The sequence below is a fragment of the Protopterus annectens genome, chromosome 10.part0 (genome assembly GCF_019279795.1).
Source record: "Protopterus annectens isolate FY-2018-M chromosome 10.part0, PAN1.0, whole genome shotgun sequence".
Taxonomy (NCBI): Eukaryota; Metazoa; Chordata; order Ceratodontiformes; family Protopteridae; genus Protopterus; species Protopterus annectens.
Window position 1 is genome coordinate 1,748,994,457 of NC_056744.1, and position 23,924 is coordinate 1,749,018,380.

Here is a 23,924-nt window from a genome sequence, read left to right on the forward strand (position 1 = left end):
CTTGTCCTGAAAAGGGGGATTTTGAGGTTTAGAAGTATGGGCGGGTTTATCAGAAAACATGCATTTATGAACCTTTTCCCCTTTAAAAAACTAACAAGGCTGTCTATAAAGAAAGGCAGACTTAGAAGGATAGCTTCTCTGAGATTTAGGGATAAGAGAAATAAACATTTGTTTAAGGTCTTGTATGACTTTACCTTTATCTAGTATGTCTTAATAAAGTCAGCAGCAGCCATACCAATGAGATTTTGGTTTTCCAATGGTGAATCTAGGAGCTTGGCATTAATATCATTGGGTAAGGCCTGGAGATGAAGCCAACTGTACCTCCTCGCAACTGAACCTGAAGCAGACGCTCCAGAAGATGCATTATAACTATATTTGATAGAGTGACAGGCTACTTATCTTCAGTGTCAGAAAGGTCTGAACCCCCCTCCCCCCAGTTGAGAAAACAGGTCTAAAATATACCTGGTCATATGGGATTGATAATTTATGGGCCTGAAGGCCAGAGTAGCAGAATTATGAATGTTTTTCTCAAGCGTCTTCATAGCTCAACTGTCTTTATCAGAAGGGAAAAGTTTGGAAGAGGATAAAAGGTTGGATGGCTTGTCAGCAGAAACAGAGACCACAGCAGGATCTAAAGAAGGATGCTGGTAAAGGTACTTAAATGCCTCGGACATCTTATAAAAGTGATAAGGCTTCTTTGGAGCCAGAAGTTGGGAATCAAGAGCCAAAGAGGAAGCTGCAAATGTATCTAACAAGACATCCAGCACAGTTGAAGACTCAGGCGATTCCATTTGTAACAACACATAATACCGCTTTTGAATATCAGTGACCTGAAAACAATCCCACTTACAGTGCTCCATCATGAAAACCAGTGTCCCTAAAGGACAACTCCTAAAAGGAAGAATCAGGACTCAAAAAATCTTCTTCCTCCTTAGACCCATTGTCTTAGAGTGGAATCAGAAGGAGGTCAATGATGTATCTCCTGAATCTACAGTACCTCCTCATCCAAAGAATCTGATTCCCTAGTACTTTTGGCTGGAGTAGATGACTAAAGAAAACCAGGAACAGACAACCCCTGAGGAGGCATTAAGGCCATCAGGGCATTAAACAACCTTGGGTAATGTCCTGCCATTCTTTGTGAAGATTTTTACCAGTGAAAGGAATATGTTTAGTTTTCTGCTTTTTCTATAAAGAGATGTCTTCTTTGACCAATGTAGGGGGCTCAGAGCTATGCCTACTCTCAATAAAGGTGCCAGGATCCTCTTTCCTAACAAGAATCTGGATAATCCCCCTAAGCCCTTTGGAAATGATCAACTGTGGTTCCCCTAAATGTTCATTTCAGGTATTTGCTTAATTTCAAAGAGCATGCAAGAAGCCAGTTCTATGCCAGCCTCCAACAGGGTCACTGCAGAGGACACTGGTGTCAGCAAAGGATGATCTTTGGGGTCTTCATCCACCTTGAAGGGCACATCTAGCTGAGGCTGGACAGCAGTAGAGTCAGACCGAGACCTTTGGTATTCTTTTTAAGAGACAGCTCCACCTTGGGGCAGGCAGATTCGGTCAAGATACTCTTGGTCAAAGGTTTGAGACATTCGTTATCAAGATAAATGGATAAAGAAGACAGAAAACTGCAAAAAGTATTGGGGACAAAAGCCTGACAAATGGTGAACTGGTTTTGGTCATGTGAAGCATCTAGGCAGAATAATGAATGCTTCTCGTGAAGGTCTTTATGGGGAAATTGTCTCCCACACTGACAGTTTCCCTTCCTTGATGACATCAACCCTTATTACACAAGAAAAGAAGGAAAAGAAGGAATCACAATGGGATACTTACCTCTAAATGACGTGATAATAAACAGCTCATTGAAGGGCATTCAGACTGACAGTCAGCTGTGGTGTTTGGACTGAAGGCAAAGAAATTCTGAGTACTAAGTATGAGTACGTCACCTTTATGCCCCATGCTTGCACAATTTGCATAAGTCTGATTTACAATGCAGGAAGGATATAAATATTTGGTATATTGGCTGGATATTGGGCTTTCATTGCAGAACATCCCACATGTTATAAATACTGCAACAATGACAAGGAACGGCATCTCATTTTCATAGATGGCCTTGCATTTTCTAATGGTAAGTGTGAGTAACTTAGATGTTTTAAGTTTCTTTTTTATGTAGTCGAGATCTTTTATATATGGTCTTTTTCTTTATTTATTTATTTATTTTTAGTTAATACAGTTTGTTAATGGGAGTTCATCAATATGGGTTTAGTTTTAAACTTGACATTATGCATTGAAATGCATTGAATAGGCACTGATGATTCAATGTATTTTCCTAAGGGGGGAGCAAAATTCAAAGAAGTAAATAGTAGCCCCAGCTACTAAATTTGTTGGGCAGCTACACCATTTGTGATTATCATTAAGATCAGTAAACAGCAAGAAATTGGGTATGAAGTAATTTCTGAAATTATAGGAGTCATTGTGGTCCAAGAATCATGTTTTCAGGAAGAAGGTCACAGTGAGATGGTCAGACATGACTACAGAAGGATAATAACCTGAGTAGTATAATTAGAAGACCTGCTTATGAGGACAATAACTAAATGATTGACACTTCAGGCAGGCAGGGGGATAGTTTAGTGAAGTATAGCCCAGAAAGTTCTGGGCAGATTCATGTTGGTACTGTATGTTTACTAGTTACCAAATTTTTTTAGTAATTGGTGACTCAGCTGTAAGACACACAAACAAAGCCCTCACCAGGATAGTCTATAATGGATTGTTGAAGTCACCCATTAGAAAGGTATTTGGTCTGATGACTAATTTATTGAATGATTTTTTGGTATTCTGCATGCTCGAAAGGGGACATAGATGGGGGTTCTATAGCTGGATATAGTCAATCTATCCAGAACCCCTTTTCCCAATTTTGCATATGGGGATGGGGTGTCAGTTCATGTGCTAATTAATTTTATTGAGTGCTACTAGCTGTTCATACACTTCGAAGTTTATATGATGTGCAACCTGCCAAGAGACAAATGTGTTGTGACTAAATAGGAATATCTCTCATAGCTGCCTATAGTTCTGAATGCATGATAGATATATTGTCATGGAATAAAGGGAGTACTGTGGAGTACTGCCACTATAGTGCCACGGGATAAAGGGAGTACTGTCACTATAGTACCATGGGATAAAGAGAGTACTGCCACTATAGTACCATGGGATAAAGGGAGTACTGTCACTATAGTACCATGGGATAAAGGGAGTACTGCCACTATAGTACCATGGGATAAAGGGAGTACTGTCACTATAGTACCATGGGATAAAGGGAGTACTGCCACTATAGTACCATGGGATAAAGGGAGTACTGTCACTATAGTACCATGGCATAAAGGGAGTACTGTCACTATAGTGCCATGGGATAAAGGGAGTACTGTCACTATAATACCATGGGATAAAGGGAGTACTGTCACTATAGTACCATGGGATAAAGGGAGTACTGCCACTATAGTACCATGGGATAAAGGGAGTACTGTCACTATAGTACCATGGGATAAAGGGAGTACTGTCACTACAGTGCCATGGGATAAAGGGAATGCTGTCACTATAATATCATGGGATAAAGGGAGTACTGTCTCTATAGTATCATGCAATAAAGGGAGTACTGTCACTATAGTACCATGGGATGAAGGGAGTACTGTCACTATAGCACCATGGCATAAAGGGAATACTGTCACTATAGTACCATGGCATAAAGGGAGTACTGTCACTACGCTGAAACCAGGATTGCATAAAGTGTTCATGTTAGGAAGGATAAAGGTGAGGCTGAAGTTCACATATTTTGTTTTTCAAGCTTCTGCTATTTGATAGTGCTAACATTAAATCTTTTGGCTTGAAATTTGCTATGTGGAGATGTCCATCATTTGAACTTTTGGCACATCAAGAGTTTTAGCCAGTATGCAAAAACTGGGAGGTAAGCTATGCAGTCATCCATGACAAAATTGTTGGGGTGGTACCCATTTCATCCCATGCAGATATATAATGGGTCTCTAAGAATGGCACCAATTTACTAGCCAGTTACTAAATCCAATTATGTTATCTTTGAATTTATTCATCATTATTGGTGAAGGTAGAATCTTGTTGAATGCTATGAATTAGTTTATTTGAATAAATGAGCAGAAAGCTCACCAATGTTTCTCTACATTTCTGCCAGCGTGGAATACTTAAGACTGTCATCTGTTGCAAAGCCAACTGCAAGGTCATGATAGTATATCTGGGACAGAACAGGGACCACAGACCTCTAGGAACATCACTAATACTATCACCATTGATAACTGTCACCCTAACTTTTGCCAGCCTTGTGAGTGCTGTGCCTGTGTGTCATATGATGGAGCCACCATTGACTAAGACACTTCTGGATTCTGTTACAGGCTTGTGGAAATTTAAGGGTACACTCATTTAGTACAGGTGACCCTAGGTCACATTAGGTGTCGGTATATAAACCTGGTGTGAGTACTTTGGTCACATGGCTGTAGCAAACTGGTAGGAAGTCCTCGAGGCAAGAAGACATCGGCAATGACATCATTACTACTGCAACATATGAACGAGTGATTGACAACATTACCACTAAATCACTTATTCATGTTGTTGTTGGGTTTTCTCTCTCTCTCTCTCTCTCTCTCTCTCTCTCTCTCTCTCTCTCTCTTTCTCTCTTTTTTTGTTGCCAGTTTTGATAATATATTCTATATTGTTTGCAGTTTTTTTTTTGTATTACTTCAAAACTTTCTAGACATTGTAGTGTAAGGCATTTTAGTTAAACATTGCGTAGACTAACAAATTGTTGCTGTATGCCAAACCATAACTCACTAGTCCATTTGCTGTGTTCAGTAACAGTGCTATGCTTGATTGTTCCTTACTTCTGTTACATCCATAGTGCTAAAAGTATATGGTGTTTTGCTATCTCCTTTCCTTTTCAATCCCAAAATTATGTTTACAGAGCTATTTATTACACATATTATTATTATTTGTGCTTCTGTGATATAAAAATTCTGTAGAATGTTTAAAGCCCATTTTATTTGTTTCCTATTTGTTCACCTTTTTATGCTTCTAGAATTTGTTGCTCTTATTGTAGTTGTTTTGGACAGCCTTCTTTTTAAGAAGATTTGTTTATTTCTTACTTGTGTTGTTTCTTTGTGTGTTCAATTTGATTTGCATTTTAGTTTGTCTTCATTTAGAGGGACACAATAGGAATGAACATGACAGAAACGTATGGGATGAACCCATTTAAAGGATGTTTGGCACTACAAAAAACAGTAGTTTTGGAAAGTTCCTAAATAAGGCAGGTGACTGCATGCCCTGTGGTTATTCTGCTAACTTTCTTATCTGATTTGTTCTGAGATAGAAGAAATAATAGATCTGACCATGGCCACACTAGAAGACTGGAAGACTTCAGGTGCAAAGTGTCGGTTGTGAGTTTGGAACTGCAGGTCATGAATGAAGTAATAGAGAAAGTAGCTGATCTCTTGCTATTGATGCTCAGACAAATAAACAGAAACCCAGTATTTTCATCCTGAAAGTGAGACATCTTCTTTAAAAGAGGCAGAAAAATGCTGTAGAAAATTTTTGAAAATGTACCTCAACAAACAATAGTGAATTCCCGGTGTATGGAGCTTATGGAAGGTTAAAAAAATAATTCACTGTTGTAGTGTATGTAGAGAGATGGCTCAAAGAACTAATCAAGGATTTTTCTCTTATTACTTCCCAGATTGGCTTATGTTGACAAGATGACAGGAAAGCCATGACATATTATATTGAAGTGCTACTTTTACTGAGTGAAGTGGTAGTTAGGTAAGTGGTTACGCAAAAAGGAATGCTGCTTGCCAAAAATAAGGTAAGAATTGTGGAAGATTTGCCCCCACCCCTCTGCATCAGAAGCACATTCAAAAGTTTGCAGTCATGGCCATTATTAGTATAGAAGGAGAAATGGGTAAATTGAGGTTCTAGTCTCAAATGGATATAGTTATATTTGCAAGAATTATGGAAGATGCATTACACAGTTGCAATTTATTTATCCAGTGCTAAGTGACAGGGTACAATGAAGAACAGTGCATGTATCGCTACATGGTGCTAGCAGCAGCCCTGTTAGTCAGTAAGAAAGACAGCAGCTAAACAAGTAGACAGTGGGTACAGAAACATCTTAGCTTTATAGAAAATTCAGAAACTGCCGAAAGGGGGGAGGGGGCATGATGACCACACTATTTCTGTGGCTGACTGCAAAGAGTATAAAGACAGCTCTTCACTTTGAGATCGGCCACTGAATAAAAGGCACAAGATAGGCATCTGGATTATACAGAAAAATGTCTGACAGGTCCTTTTCCACAAGTTCCTAAAAAAGGCAGTGTCATTCCTATAGCAAGCATGACCAGCCAGGTGTATGGTGGTAGACCTACTTGAGGATGATGAGAAAGACTGAGCAAGGGATAGATGGGAAGGGATGCTAAAGCTACTTGAATAACCAATATAAGAGTCATAAGGGGTGTCTACACTGAATGAGGACTCCATAATATCTATTATCTTGTTTTCTGTTTTTTTTTTTCTTTTTGTCTCATCCTTCTCACATATGGTGGCCTTTGCATTGGAAGAAAGGAACTTCTTGAGAGAATCCCATTAGATAGCTCATTGTTGAGATGGTGATATTGAATGAGGTAAGGAATACAATGCGGTAGTTTGTGAATATATTTAAATATGCAGGTATATGACAACTATTGGGGCTTTTGGACTGAATTACTGCAATATTTGCCATGGCTCTGATGTAGAACATAATAGTCACAGTCTTTTTGGGGGGGGGGTTCCATCTCAGTAGCAGCATCTTGGAGGACTGCCTGATGTGAAACTTTGTGTAGCTACAGCTCTGAAGGAATCTGTTTTGTAATAATAAGCAACCAAGGTTTCCATGTTAATATTTATAGATTGAATGCTACTATAGATGTTACATGGTGTGAAAAAAATATTATGCAAGTGGACAGGGTGGGAAACAGGTTTGGATGTTTTAGATAATGTTATAATGGATGAATGTCTATTCTTCTGATTACAAAATCACTTTTACCATTGTGATAATAACCACATCTAGTAATTACTGTCACCTGTTGATGAGATTGCTGTAACCAGAGAGATGACAATAAATTGACTTTTCATTTATTAGGATGGTATGCAGAAATGCAAAATAGCACTTTTCTAATATTACTGAATGTGGTAGTGCCATCCAGATTAGGATGTACTGGCACATATCTGAAGTCTGGATAAGGGACCATTAACCATTTGTCTGAATTTTGTTTTGCTTCGTATCTTTGTGCCAATGATGCTGCTTCTTTGTTGAGGCACATTTTGGGGGACACTGCATTGGGGATAATGAGATGCTACTTTGCGGACACAAAAGATTCATTCTGGATCTTTGGAATATTACACTGCATTATTTGATGGAAAAATGCCACAAGGATTACTTTCTGGTACATTTTGACCTTTCAGATTAGGTGAGGGCAACAGACAGTGTGTATTCCTTCATTTAAATAAGCAGAGGGTCTCATTTCTTTTGGAGAGTGTCTGGAATAGGGTAGAGTGAGAAGGGGAATGTGAGTGAAATAACATATTAGGGATAAACTAAGTGCATTATGTTTAAAAAGAATGGACTAAGTGTATGATGTTTAATCATTCCTGACAAATAATACAGGAGGTGGTATGCAGAGGGCATGACAGTGTCAGGTGGGGAAAGAATGGGTTGATGGGATACATGATCTGGTTGGGTGTGGCTGAGTAGAGTTATTTTCCTTTTGCTCATGAAACTGTTGTAAATGCTGTTACACTGGAGGTAGAGTCAGGTGTGGTTGGGAAGAAGTAAAAGTTATGGTTAGGGTTAGAACATTTAAGTGCTGCTGATTCCAGTGGAAGCTAAACATCAACATTTGTCTTACTTGTCTTATGTCATTACAGTTAGAGTGGTTTTTTGCACATAATCATTTTGACAGGAATTTGATAAACATAGTCTGGGGGGGGGCTTATAATTTGGTATGTGAATGGATCCATGGGGATGTGAGAAAGTAACAATGAATGCAGCACAGTATGGGATTTGGATGGAGAGCCAGACAGAGGTGGGAAGCAGGTGGTTGAAGGAAATGTTCATACTCAAAGGGTATGAAGTATAGTTCTCTAGGGTAGGATTTTACTAAGAGGAAATGTAGACACAGAGTGCTCCCAAAGGAGATAAAGGGAAATCTGGCAGGGATGGCTGCCAAAGTACTGCTGTTTCCACAGCTTAGGTGACAAGTGTAGGAGGACCTTTTACTCCTTCACTTGGACTGTTTCAGTCCAATTCCAGGGGTAGTACTGGTGACCATAGTAGAGGGCAGATGAAGAAAATTGGGCTGGAAGGCATATAAAGTCTGCATCTTGCAACTTGGGAAAGGAGTTTTGTCTAAGCTGCATAAGGGAGTGTGTGGATGTAAGGCTTTTGCAGAAATCAAAGCTAAGAAAGAGGAAGTTTCTGAAAGAGGGGTTTAGTTGGCTGGATAATGAATGTGAGAAGGTGTGAAGAGAGATGATGGAATTTGGATTAAGGATACTCTGGAATGAATCAAGGCTGTGAAATGAGACAGGAGGAGCATTAGTGGGCCATGATGAGATCCAAATCAGGGTGATATTAAGGGCTTCCTATGGCTCTAATGCCAGTCAAGAGAAATGACCTGTGTGACTGTGGTTGCTGCTGGAGCTACCAATCAAGAGGAAGTTATGCAATAGTTAACAAACTGAGACAAGAGAGAGAGTGCTCGGTTCATTATAGGGGAAAATTTTAATTTCATTATGCAACCAACTTGTACATACAGAAGTCCCTATGGAATGGAATGGAAGAGGTGAATATAATGAACATTTGTAAAGTGAAATGAAAAAACAGATAATATCTTCATCGGCTGTTGACTGATGTCAAGAATCAGGTGGACACAAAGTTGGTGGACATCTTAGATATGAATACTTCTGATCTTGCTGTATTAATTTTGGATCAGTGAGCAAGGCAAAATGAAGTGGAGGTAGAATGCAGGTAAATGGTGGACAGCTGAACAGGTGCAAAGGTTAAATGGAATGGTGAGCCAAATAATTCAGAAAATAGGTGGGAACAGTGAGATGGGGTGAAGTCCACTTGGCAAGTGAGGACAAAGGGGAAGAAGGTTAGAAGGAATAGGTTGTGAAGTAATAGGATACAAAAGGGAGAGACACATTATTGCAGCAGTGACAACAGAAATGGGGAAAATAACAGAAAAACAGCAGCAGTTTTCTACCATGAGGGAGTGTATTAAGTGGCCCAAAGAATTCTGATATATACTGAGCTGGGAGGATGGGAGTTATGTGGAAGGTAAAGCAGGATATCAATCCTAAACAGCTTGGAGGGTAAATAACCGGGACAAAAAAAGAGAATGGGTGAAAGTTATAAAAGATGCGAAGGGTAAGATGATTACTCAAAGTCAGGATATTAGAGCAGTATTTCATAGTTTTTACAATAATTTATATGTTTAGAAAGCCACTGAAGGAAAAGCATTTTAAGACTTGAAAGGCCAAGTATTGCTTGAGGAAGGCAAGAAAAAAATGAAATGATGGCAATAGGGGATGTCCTGATTTCTATCAAATATGTAAAGAGCGACAATATTTGAGGGGGGAGTGACTGTTTTCTTTTAGATTTTTATAAAGGTATGGGGTTGAAAATGGAAGAAGTGATGGTTGAATTGTTGATACCATCACTGATAGAGGATTATTATCCATGTCCATGACAGGCTATTACTGTGTTCTTAACTAAGAAATCCAAAAGTCATAGGCAACAACCACGACGCCACCAGTACCAAAAATAAAATTTATTGAGCACTTTCATCTCCAAATACAAGACTTCTTCAGAATAAGGTTAAAACCAAGGACATACATATAAATACACATTCCTACCTAATCATTGGTTGTAGTTACAAAAACCACACCCCATTCAATAATTAACATCCTAATAGTAACTTTGATCCTTGAAAGCATAAAATTCCTATACAAAAAACGTGTATAAAAACTTCATAAACAAAAAATAAATGAACAACCGATAAACATATATGATTCAATAATGACAGTTGACCCCTTGTCATAAGTAGAATAAAGTTAAGTTAAATCCAATACACCGATTTAAGTTTTAGTAAGGGACATAAAGAGATTCTATCATTCAGGCCAGGGAGAACACTAGCATTCGTCCTGCCCTGCCATTTAATTTCCAAAAATTCTAAAGAATCATCAAGGGGATCCTCTCGTTGCCCTAGTTCAACATTGTCTATGACACAAAATTTGAAAAATTGGGTATGCTAGTCTTTGATGTGCCTAAAAAGGGCATTCTCATTCTTATTAGTTATATCATACATATGCTGATAGACTCTCTGTTAATAGCCCTTTGGTCTTACCTATGTAAACCCCATCACAGGACTGAGGAAACCGGACAAAGGTGCAGTGTTAGTGATTATGGAAGTCAACGACTACATCAGTAAGATGTTAGAAATCTTATATAGAGACACCTGTGTTGAGGTTTCTTGCAATGAACTTAACATTGCTTATAGGAACATCGATTTGGTAATTGATGGACTATTGCTCAATGGACAGATTACCTTGGAAGAATATGCTTTTTTGTTCACTCCACATCCATGGATACCGACCATTTTTGGAATCCCTAAAATACGTAAATGTATCAACAACCCTCCACTCCATCCAATAGTTGATGCTAAGGCATCTAAGACATTTTGCATGGCTAAATTCATTGGCTCTAAAGTGAAACATGTCTTAAATCACAGACCATATTTATTTAGGGACTCTTGGGATTTTTTTTCTAAGATAAGACAGGACTCCTATGACAACAACTTATTAATGGTGACAGCAGACATTTGTGATTTATTCTCTGTAATTCCACACAACCACGGGATTGACTGGTTCTATGATTTTTTTATGCAGCAGTACTGATCTAGAACATATAATCATCCTTACAGTCAGGACATGCATAGAACTGGTATTGGAGAACAATTTTTTTACTTTTGAAGGACAACTATTTAGGCAGGTGGAAGGAGTCGCCATGGGTGCTTGTTGTGCACCAGTTTTTGCCAACATAGTGTTGTGTCAGTGGGAGGACCTTTTCATCTTGAATTTGCCCTACAAAAATTATTGAGTACTCTATGGTCATTACCTAGATGACATTGTACTTTTATGGAAGGATGGGAAGGATGGATTAGAGGCCTTCTTTGAATATATGAACACCACCACCCCATTTTTGAGGTTTACGATAAGTGTAGACAAAGAGACTCAACTACTTGGATGTCACCTTGAAGAAAGATTACAGCAAAAAAAGTTTGTTTCCTTGTTGTATAGGAGACCTACATACTCAAGTTCACTTTTATACTTTGACAGCTGGCATCCTATGCATAAAAAAAAGCTCTAGTGAAAGGGCAATATGTTAGATTGGACAGAATGATATCGGAAAAGTATGAATTTTTTAACGAGTGTGTAGTTTTAAAGGGAATGTTGACAAAAATAGGATACCCTGAACAATTTGTAATGAATATCATGGACAAAGTCAAAACAAAAAGACTTGGTGGCGTATATTGTACACTTTTGGTTAACAAGTTGGATATGGGACAAACATGCCCTTTGAACAAGTGAAACACAGTTTGAGAGGGCTCTTGTATTACCATTTACTATTAATTTTTTTTGAGATTCGTAACATCATTTTAAAACACTGGAATGTGTTTACCTTTGACCCGGAATTATATACATTGGTGGGGAATTCTCCTATTTTTTATAAGAAAGAGATGATGGACATTTCGATATTTTGTTGTTTAAATATTATTGGTATGATGAAATAGCGTTCACTATTTTCAACGTACGATAATATAATATAGACACGTACATTTATGATAGATGTAGAACAGATCAAAATTAAGGCCTTCACGGTGATAAAATCCAGGAAAAAATATTTTTGTTACTCTAAAGGGGTGGTGTATATGGCTGTGTGTCAGACCTGTGATGGGTTTTATGTAGGTAAGACCAAAAGGGCTGTTAAACAGCGAGTCTATCAGCATATGTATGATATAACTAACAAGAATGAGAAGAACACCCTTTTTAGACCCATCAAAGACTACCGTACCCATTTTTTCAAATTTTGTGTCATAGTCAATGTTGAACTAGGGCAACGAGAGGATCCCCTTGATGATTCTTTAGAATTTTTGGAAATTAAATGTCAGGGCAGGACAAATGCTAGTGTTCATCCTGGCCTGAATGATAGAATCTCTTTATGTCCCTTACTAAAACTTAAATCTGCGTATTGCATTTAACTTAACTTTATTCTACTTATGACAAGGCGTCAACTGTCATTATTGAATCATATATGTGTATCAGTTCATTTACTTTTTGTTTATGAAGTTTTTATACACCTGTTTTTTGTATATGAATTTTATGCTTTCAAGGGTCAAAGTTACTACTAGGGTGTCAATTATTGAAGGGGTGTGGTTTTTGTAACTACAACCAATGATTAGGCAGGAATGTGTATTTATATGTATGCCCTTGGTTTTATAGGTTCATAGGTTTATAGGTAAGTACTAGGCTATCTGCCCGAGGGCATTTATAAGCCTAGCCAGAGTGTGTCAGCTTTTGCTGCCCCATTGATTAATTAACTGATCCTCTGTCAAACAGAGCCATTGAAGTGATCCCAGGGGTGTATTTTCTGTTACACATCCACTCATGAAGGTTTCTCTTGAAGAGTGTTAGTGAGGGGCTCTGCCTGATGTAATTTGGAATTTTGTTCCAAAGCATGGGGAGTCTCTGTGACAGGAATCTATCCCTCCAGCTTGTTCTATTTATTGTTGTGGAGAGGTTCAGCTCACTAGAGCACGTGGCTCGCAGTGACTTGGATTTCTTTAGGTGGAGCATGTCCATCAATTCTGAGATGGACATGGCTTTGTAAGTCAGGCAGAGATCACCTCTGAGTAAGTGATATGCCACTGAGTACAGCCAGAGTTTTTTTCGTCGGGCTGCATAGGACATATGTTTGGGGCCAGTAATCCTCTTGGTGAGGTACTTTTGTGGTCTTTCCAGCTGTTGGAAGTGCCTTGTGAGGTACATCCCAAATGGGGCATTGCACTCTATGATGGGTCTAATGAGTGACGAGTAGTGGGGCACTATAACCTCTTTATTTCTAGATGTGAACCCTTTAGTAATTAGATGGGCCACATAGAAGGATTTCCTTACTACTTTGGCAATATGATTGTCAAAGGAGAGATTACTATATACCTGGGTCCCCATATCTCTTATTACCTCTTCTGTATTAAGGGGGCTGCCAGCTATGTGGTAATTTCTGGGTGCTTTGTTTTTTCCCAAATGGGATGACTATGCATTTTTTGGCATTTAGCTTGAGGCCATGACTTTGACACCAGGTGTCCGTCTTAGTAAGGCCCTTTTGAAGGATGTCTGTGTCAGCCAGAGAGTCAATTATGGCTCCCAGTTTGCAGTCATCAGCGAACTTGGCTAGCCATAGTCCTCCTGTGTTTGCCAGTACTGAGAAGTATATGCTGAACAGTAGGGGTCCCAGGACCGAGCCTTGCGGGACACCACTTGAGACTGGTTTAGAGTCAGACTTGGAGCCTACTAGTCTTACCTTGTGAGTTCTGTCTGTAAGCCAATTGGCAACCCATCTCGTGACATAGGGGTTTATGTTCAGGCTGGTGAGTTTTTCTGTAATACTTGAGTTGGGAATGGTGTTGAAAGCATTGGTGATGTCAAGGTAGGCTGTTTGAACCACCTTTCCCTCATCTATGGCCTTGGTGACTGTCTCGAAGAAGTCAACCAGGTTTACTAGGCATTATCATCCCTTAACAAAGCCGAACTGGGTCAGGTCAAGTGTTTGGAGGTTCCCAATGTCTTTGTTAATGAGTTCCATGATGATGCGCTTCATAGCCTTGCAGACCAGGCTAGTCAGGCTTATAGTTACCAGGGTCAGTTGTGGCCCCTCCTTTGTGGAGAGGAATAACCGTTGCTTTGTGCCATTCTATGGGCATGTAGCCTGTGGAGAGGCTGAGGATGAACAGGGTGTTTAGGTAGGGGGTTAGTTCGTTCTGTATTTCGTGCAAGACGCAGCCTGGGACACCATCTGGTCCCATTGATGCTGTGTTTTTGGCTTTTGAAAGGGCTGTTTTCACCTGTGTGTCTGTGAATTTTGGGACACTAAACTTTTCTGGTATTGTTGTGTGCCCTTTAGGAGGTGAGAGGGGGTGAAGTTTGCACTGAATCTATCTGACAGGATGTTGGCAATATCAGTAGGTTCAGTATATTTTGTGCTATGTTGCACTAGTTCAGTGCATATCTGCAAGTTGCCACTTAGATTCTTAACATAGCTAAAGAAGGCTTTGTTTTTATCTTTTGAATCCTTGGCTATTTTTCTTTCGACGTTAGCCTTGGATGATTTCATGAGGGACCTTAGTTTCTTACTGATACTGATCAGGGATGTCTTTCCTTCTTGGGATTTTTTTTTTTTTCGGAATTAGTTTCCTCCTTCTATTGTATAGCCTGTTTATTGCAGGGGTCCACCCAACTGGTTTCCTTCTCTTAGAGGAGTGAGTCTTGGTTTTGCTAGGGATGACAAGATCCATGCATCCTTGTAGGTGTTCATAGAGTGCATTTGTAAAGGTTTCTGCATCTTGGGCAGCGTTATCCTTTAGCATGGGGGCTGTGAAACTTACCACCTCTGTCTTAAATAAGGTGACATTTGCTTTAGAAAAGTTTTTTACTGTGGTTTCCTTAATTGGGGGTGCTGGTGGGGTGTGGACATCCAGAGAGATTAGTTTATGGCCTGATCTAACCAGTGACAAGTTGACCTCCAGTGTGGAACACCTGTCGCCCATGTTGGTGATGACCAGGTCCAATATGTTTTCACCTCTGGTAGGGGAGTTTACCAGCTTTTCCAGAGCATTTGAGTTGATGAATTCCAGGAAGCGCTGGCCCTGGGAATTTGTACTTGAGTAGTTTTCCCAGTGAATGGTAGGGTAATTGAAATTGCCCAATATTAGGGTGTTTGGTAGGACCTTCATGTTTTCCAGTGTCTCCAGAAAGGAGGAGTGGTGGTCCTGGGTCATGAAGGGTGATCTGTAGCAGGCCACAAATTGCATTGCAGATTTGCCCGATGTTAGTTGCACATGGATGATCTCAGAGGTATCATGCTGCACCACTAACCTGGAGGTGTAGGTATCCATGATGAATATGGATACACCCCCTCCTTTTGTGTTTTGGTCCGTGTTCTGTGGCCGAAACGTGTGGTATGAGTTGTAGCCTGGTAGTGCTGGGGTGCTCTCTGAAGCCTTGAACCAGGTTTCAGTTACTGCACAGATGTCAACGTTTTCCATACTGAGGAGTGCTTCGAGCACGTGCATTTTGAGATTTAAACTCCTGGCATTGAGTAGCATAACCCTCAGTTTTTTGTTAATTGTGCTGTTTATGGAGGTAGGTTTGACTTTTGAGCCTTGCCTAAAAAAGGCACTATGGGGGCAGCAAGAGCCTTGGCCAGTATTCGAAAGCCTAGGGGTGACAGGTGCAAGCCGTCTCTTGAGAAGCAATGCGACTTGTCGAGCATGTCGTCCCAGGCTGACAGACACTGGATCCCCTTTGAATGACATCAGAAGCTTAGCCAATTGTTGAAATTGATCATTTTTTCTTTATAATGAGGTATCATTCTTGGTGAGGGCAGGATGCTACTCAGGGTCAGGGTCATACCAGCCTGGGCTGCATGATCAGGGAGCTCTTCCATGTCTCTTTTCATGTAGTCCAGGGAGGTACGTCTCAGGTCATTTACTCCAACATGAACAATGACAGAGTCATATTTGTACTTGTTCTGGAGTGACCTGAGTGCTTGTGTTATGTGGCGGATTCTGGCTTCCAACAGGCAGCTAACAGTAACCTTCTGCTTGTCCAGCCTAGTGAGTGGGACATCAGTGTGCCTGACAGTAGAGTCACCTATTACTAGTGTGCTAGGTATGTTATTTCACCTTAAGGGCTGTGATTGTGTGGCACACTGATTTTGTGTTTTATGTGTTGTCTGGTTTGTGACAGGAAGTGCAGGTGGTTTGGGTGTATGCTTTGGAGGTCTCTGATGCTTTTGCAGGTTTTTATTTAGAGCTTCCAAGTATGATTTTGTGTATTTATGTGTATGTTTTGCCAGTGCTGTTTTAGTAGGTCTGTGTGCAGCTGGAGGTGTGGTGCAAGTGTTAACCTTCTCCTCTTGACTGTCTGTTCCAGTTTTGGGTGGAAACAGCTTAGCTGCCAGTTTGGCTGTATAATTGCATCTCTCACATATGTTAGTGTTTTGTGGTAGGAGGAAAGGGTTGTCTGTGTACATGAGGCAGTTGTAACATTGCCTCAGGATACTCAGATTCACCAGCTGGACTGGAGAGTGCACCTGAAGTTTCCCTTTGGTTATGCCTGAATAGTAGGGTGAGCTGCTTAGTCGCTTGGTTGGTGAGGGGTGAATAAAGAGCCTTGCCCTGCTGGGCAATTAGTGTCAGGGTATATTAGTGCTTGCTATTAGGTCTGAGCAAGTGTTGGGCTGTAAGATGCTTTTTGAGTGCTTAGGTTGAGAGTTACACTATTTTCAAGGGAAAAACTGAAGAGGAGACTTAATGGAAACAGGAATAATTTAAACATAGCTAACTGGCACTGCCTGGTGCACAAAACTGTGCAAACACGTTTTTTATAGTAGGGAAATGAAAGAGATAGAAATTAGCCCAAAATGGCCAATAAACTACTAACGTCTGGGCTGGAACCACTCCACCAGGAACAGATAGGTTGCTCAAAGCTCCCCTCTCTCACAGGTGAACAGAGAAACGTCCTTCTATCCAAGTAAGGTATGGGCAACTCAGAAACTGATATCACAGCCCTGAATTCAGCACCAGCCTGAAAACTGGACTATACTAGCTTAGAAAGGTGGGAAACAAGGAATTCTTTTGTTTTTTTTATGAAAAGATAAGGCAAAAACAGTAAAAAAATACTCTTAAAACAGCTTTAAACAACTGCAACCGATCAGAAAAGGCTATCGCACTTTAGTGTGTAGCCTACAACAGTTAAACAAATTATTTAAACAAAAAACAACTTTTTAAAAGTGCAGGCAGTCAAATAAGTGCAATATATGAAAAAAACAAGCTTTTAAATCACAATAAATGCTGGAAAATCTGCATTTGGGCGGAAAACAGTTAAGTACAGCAAGAAAGTACAGAAAACTGATACTTAATCACTCCAAAGTCTCTCTTCTAAGCTAGAAGGCTTGTATCAGTTTAAGGATTTCTAGTGCTACCCAGTAGGTTAGTTACAGGAAAGATGGGAAACAAGTGCAGATGTGGTCTTTTAAACCAGAAAGTTGAATGAGACAGACAAACTGTCCAAATGGTCAATAAATTTCTGGGCCAAGAACCTCTCCTCTCATGATAGACAGGCTAGCTAGTGCTTACCACTCCCACTGATAAGCTAGAAGGCTTTCTTACAACACAGAAAGGCTTGCGGGGCTCAGAAGCTTACCAACAGTCCTGGATACAACAACTCTGTATCCGGAGAAGGCTAGTTACAGGAAAGGTGGAAAACAAGCGCAAGTGCGACTTTTAAACCAGAACGTTGAAAGAGATGAAAAAAAAAACTGCCCAAATGGCCAATAGCTGCAATTTCTGGGACAGGAACCACTCCTCTTGTGGTAGATAGGCTTCCTAATGCTTACCACTCCCACTGATAAGCTAGAAGGCTTCCCTCCAACACAAAAAGGCTTGGGGGGTTCAGAAGCTTACAAAGAGTCCTGGATGCAGCAAATCTATACCTGGACTAGACCAGTTAAAGGAAAGGCGTGGAACAAGTACAAACGTAGGCTTTTAAGCCAGCAAGTTGAAAGAGATGGAAAACTGCCCAAATGGCCAAATAAATTACAATTTCTGGGCCAAAACTCACTCTTCCCATGGAGGATAGGCTACCTAGTGCTTACCACTCCCACTGATAAGCTAGAAGGCTTCCCCCCAACACAGAAAGGCTTGGGGGGCTCAGAAGCTTACTAACAATCCTGGATACAGCAACTCTGTAACTGAACTAGGCTAGTTATAGGAAAGGCGGGAAACAGGCACAAGTGCGGCTTTCAAATTAAACTTCTAATGAAGATGTCTTGTATTTGGAGAAAAAGCACTCAATAAATTTTATTTTTGGTACTTGTGGCATCGTGGTTGTTGCCTCTGATGTATGGATTTATTAGCTTGTTGTGCCTGTTTTTATTTGGGTTGTTCTTAACTAAGGTTAAAGGGGGGATTTGAACATCTCTAGATACTTTTGATGCATCTCTCTCTGTAATGTAGATGTGAGACTATTTGCTAGGGTCATTATGGCTTAAGTGAATTAAAATTAGGCAGTGCTTGTTAAAGTTAGATCTTGTGCATACTAGTTTTGTCTGCTGTTGAATTGCATGGCTTGGACAGAGATAGATAGGCAGAGTAAAGTTGGAATGGCTTTGATAGATATACAGAAGATTACTGATAAGATGAGTTGGATACTTCCTATGGACATGGTGGACTGGAGCAGGTTAGGGGGGATAATATTTTGTGAGTACTGCAGTGGCCATTTACATGTTGCCAGTGTTAAGATTCCAGTGAATGTGCAGACTTTCAAAAAGTTCAGTCTCTGACAAAGAGAGCACAGTAGGCATATTCTTTCTGGTCATGGAAAAGGTGGAACAAAGAATAAGAAAGTTTAGGAGATAATGGAAAAGGGAAAGGCCGAAAGTAGTATTAACATTTTGCAGTAAATTGCATGTTTCTCCTTCAAGATGTAGGTGGTCTATTGTCAGATACATTAATATTTTGAAACAGATTGGGAAGAAAACTGGACTATACTATCAACCTCAGAAATTGCTAGTCACTCCAATATGGAGAAGTTGCTGATGAGTAGAGAGACTGGGTTATCAATTTCAAGAGAAAGAGGAGGCAAATATTTGAGAATTATAGTTTACAAAATGGTAGAGGATTGTGAAAGCAGGAATTTGTAGGGGCTGTGAAAAAGAAATACAGATAATGTTGTAACATCAATCCAGTAGTGTTAAGTCATTAGTTGTTAAGTGTCTGCTGTTAGGATAATGCTATTTTTTCTTCTTTATAACTCTTGAGACATTTGAACAGGACTCTGAGGAAGAGGTTCAGGGTTAATGAGGCTTGAAAAGAAAGGGTCGGGGGATGTGCCATATTTTAGAAGGTATATGGCAGTGGTGAATATGGATTTTAGGAGGTATATGGCAGTGGTGAAAATGGATCAAATAGTATAGGCAAAAGGGGATTTAAAATTAGTACTGTGGGAGAAATAAATGTAGCAGGGTAATGTCCAGCTAGTTCAGATATGTGGCAGACAATGATTTTTATGTAAGGCTTAGAAAGAATGAGAGACAGTCAAGATAAGTCAAAGTACAGGGTAGAGGTTAGAGGTGGTTATAGGAAAAGAGGCATGGACTGGTTTCTGGACCATGCTGGAAAAGGAGGTACAAGGGAGTCTTAGATTATACAACAGTTAATAGACCCAGAAAATAAGTGGGTTTTCATCAGACATGTAATAAGTTTGGAATGAGCAGAGGATTGACTGGCAAATCATGCAGTCAGCATAGGATGAATTAGATATTAGAGACATCAAGCGGGGTCTAATGCTAGCAAAGTTGATATTATAAGGTTTGTTAAGAATGACTAGCTCCAGAAAGAGAATGATAGGACTGGAAAAAATTACAAGGAATTGGGTGAAATGGAGACTAAGGAAAGTATTACTAAGTTATGAGGGAAATCCATGGTGGAAGACGACACATGGTGTGGAGACTTTTTCTGGAAAGAGAGCTGGCAGGCTGTGGATTGCTGGGACAGTATTTGAGATGAACAAGAGGGTGATCCACAGGTGACATGTAACTCCTAGAAATTTGCAGAAATAAGTTTGAATTCATAATGAAAGTACTGGAGATGAGAGGGGCTGCATACAGATTATAAACATATGTGGTTACAATGCAAGGATATGAATTTGTGTGCAAGTCTCTGATAAACTGCTTGAAAAGGTGTAGTACAAACATCCTGAGTTTACTTGGTTATTCTTTATGTTTGGAGTAAGTAGACAAATTTGAGAGATGAAGGAGATACTTAAGAATGTAGAGACAGATGATTATAGGGAACAGGGAAAAGTAAACCTCCTAGCATTGAAAGGCTCTGGAGATGTATTTAGATAATAAATAATTGCAGAGTTGTGTAAGAAAAGTGTGCAAATAACTCTTAGGGAAGAAATGAGGATTGTAGACATATATTAGGTCAGTGTATGGGGTGAGTTAGTTGCAAAAGGCATTGATGAAGGAATTGATGACTGAATTGGTTAAGATGATAGCAGTCTACAAACAGCACTGGTTGGAATATACTATGAGAAAGAATGCCCTCGTTCGTCAAAATGAAGAGGAGGTACATGGAGGTGTGTATGAAGAAGAGGTTAGAAGAAGATGAACTCCTCCCCAGTACCATTGGTCCCAATTGGGTGATAATGGTGAAGGAGAATAGTTTAAAATAATGGTGGTCTGACGAAAGGGTTGATTCCCTGAAAGTGCTTATTAATAAAGTTAATAGCAGCCATTTTACAGCCTGTGCTTGTTCCTTGTTTTGGCAAAATAATTGTGGGTTTGAGACTTGGGATGAAGGTTCCAGCACAGGTGGCTAGTAGCAAAAGAAAAATCTTTCCAGTGCAGTTCAAACAGATAATCTGGAGAAAATATATCTAAAGAAATTCTATCATGATAAGGTGTTAACAATATAACTAAAGAAATTCTATTATGATAAGACATTAACATATTTTCTCTCTGCATTATGTGGCTGATATCAATATTATATATTTTTCTTTAAATGGTGGAACACTGTCTTCTTTTTATATATTTATGTTTAATTGTTTTGAGGGTCTGTACCAGAACTAGCAAAATGTGCTATGTGTTATGTTATGGGTTTTTCAATTCATTTATCAATTAAAATGGACTGAGAGAAAAACAAATGTTTGTCTTTTTTTTTTTTGCTGTAAGTTGTAATATTTCCACATGCTGGCTTTGGAATTTGTGATGCCAGGTTGATGCATACAGTTCTGACCCATTTCATCAAGTTCAATGTAAAGATTAAATTGAAGTTTTGGTCCCGTGTTCTTGCTTTGCTGTAGGTGTACATTTCTTGATGCATGTCCTAGATGATACTACAGCTTGTTATTGGCCGACTGTACTTTTGATCTCTTCTTGTTATAGGACGTATTTAGGTGTACTGCCTTTCATGTTTTTTTTTTTTTTTTATATATATATACTTGAGATCCATCATTTTGTATTTAATTTTAACTGTTGACAGAGTTATGCTTTGCATCATATGCGTACATATGAACGTATTTCTATGCCTCTCTTGAATTTTAGTGATTAGATATGTTTTGACAAGCTCTACTAAAGTTTATACAGACACTATCGTCATTAAGCTAAATACATTTTACAATGTCCTCATACTATTAGAAAACATGACAAGTTTGCTTTAGTTTAAAAATGCTGCACTGTGATTTTCTTAGTAGTCTATGTCATCTTATCTATACATACTTTATCATCCCATTGGTAAGTAAAAATCATTATCAGTAAGACGCAGTTACACTTCTTGTGTCTAGTACATAATACCACACACACGCACACACGCACGCATGCACACACACTTACCAGTAATATAACAAATATGCAGTAATCAGAAATGCCAGCATTTGCGGAGTTAAATCTACTTAATTATCTTTTACACACTTTTTGCAACTTCTTTCTTATTTGATTGGTTCCAAAGTTACTGTTTCTTTCTTTCAGATCTTTCAGTGATGTAGAGAAGATTCCAAAATCGTTATGTTACAGTGTTGTAATGCTCCTAGGACAGACTGATATCAAGCTTTTGCCTAGAAATTCTGGAAGGCGTAATGAGCTTCAGAAATACACCATGAACTGTTTGGTAAGCAGAAATAAAACAATGAAATCCTGAGTGCTCTGCTTCCGTCTGTTCATATCTCTACTCAAAATGCACTGCATGTCTGTAAAGTTGTCACTTACAGCAGTACTGAAAAGAAAAGTGTGTGTGTGTGTGTGTGTGTGTGTGTGTGTGTGTGTGTGTGTGTGTGTGTGTGTGTGTGTGTGTGTGTGTGTGTGTGTGTGTGTCTGTGTGTGTGTGTGTGTGTATTGGGTCTTTCTGCATGGCCTGCACTAATTCTACCAATGTTTCAACCATTGCCGGACTGCATAAATCAACTTTCTTGAAACCTTGGCATATGCTTTCTCCACGTCTGTGAGTGTCCAGTTGGACTCTTTCATCATCTCTAGCTTCTCCTCATTGCAAATGATCGCATGATTGTTCTGAATCCTAATCTGAATTTGAAATACTCATCTCCCATCTAACCATCTATTATTCTATTTATTATTTTATCACTCACCGTTGCCAGTACTTTCATGTAGTGTGATTAGAGTTTGATATCACTATACTCCCCAAAGTTGTGAAAATCCCTTTTGTTCTTGTAAACTGGCACAAGGATGCTTATTCTCCACTTATCTGAGACATGGCTTTCTCTCCATGCTGCTATGAACACCCTCAAGAGTCATTTCTCCCCTAATTTACCCAATATCTTGATCATATTTGCTGTGACTTCATATAATAATACTACTTTACCAAACTTCATTTTCCTTAGTGCTGTTCCTACTTTTTCAGGGTCATCTTAGGCTGTATAAGTGCATCTTGTGTGCGTGTTTTGTGTGTGTGTGTGTGTGTGTGTGTGTGTGTGTGTGTGTGTGTGTGTGTGTGTGTGTGTGTGTGTGTGTGCTTGTGTTTGTGTGCGTGTGTGCACATGTGTGCATATGTTTTCATTCAGAAGCAACTTGAAGTATTTTTTTCAGCTGTCTTTGAAGTCCTGGTGAGCAGGTTGTCAGTGGCATCCCTTGGTGTTTGACTACCATCTTCTTTATCTTTCTGTCTCAGCCTTGCAATTGATAAAGGTCTTTTGTGCCATCTACTGAATCATACCTCATAGAGAAAGAACATCAATACATTAATGAACCATAACAAGTAACTAGCATGGTGTATAATAACACACATGTGTCATAAACACATGAATGTGCTCACTCAGGCACACTCTCTGAAAGAACTTTCAACAACCATGTACCTAAAAAAAAAAGAAAACAAACAAAACACCCATCAAACATAGACTGAAAGCACACCATACAATCCACATAGTGAGATAAGCACCCCCACGTCCCCAGATATAGTATAACAAACTCTAAGGTGATGCTTATCATGTGATAAGTGATGGTTGGGATAGAGTCATACATTCACTCTTCTTGTGCAATGAACACTTTTAACACCAGCCACACGTGCATTCTAACAAAGAATGCGAGATATTCACAATATTATCCAACTGTGCACAAGCATACAGAGAAACAGACAGATAGGCACACACATACACGCATGCAGACACACACACACACACACACACACACACACACACACACACACACACACACACACACACACACAAGCACATATTTCACTCTCTTCACCACTGAGCATGCCAGCAACTGCTGCTTGTATTCAGATCATGTAATGCAAATGAGGAATCACTTGACACATATGACACACATATGGCACAGTTCTAACCATGCACATGCATGCACACACACAAAATAAACACTAAAACTCCTTATTGTTAAAACAAACAGTAAGCTTCTCATGATTCATGACACCACTCTTTTGATCACTCATTCAAAACTTGTTCACAGGTTCATAGGTATATACTAGGCTAAAGACCACTAAGGTTTTTATAGACATAGCTGTTTC

The 23,924-nt window shown here is 39.4% G+C and overlaps 1 protein-coding gene across 2 annotated transcripts in view; it reads left to right on the forward strand.

Moving 5' to 3' along the window:
• The window catches only part of LOC122813973 (otoancorin-like), a 656,691-nt gene that overhangs the window by 361,661 nt on the left and 271,106 nt on the right, over nt 1-23,924 (forward strand). For both annotated transcript variants that reach the window (XM_044086530.1, XM_044086531.1), the window contains exon 15: nt 21,917-22,055. In XM_044086530.1, coding sequence (XP_043942465.1) covers nt 21,917-22,055 — 139 coding nt within the window. The remainder of the gene's footprint in view (nt 1-21,916; nt 22,056-23,924) is intronic.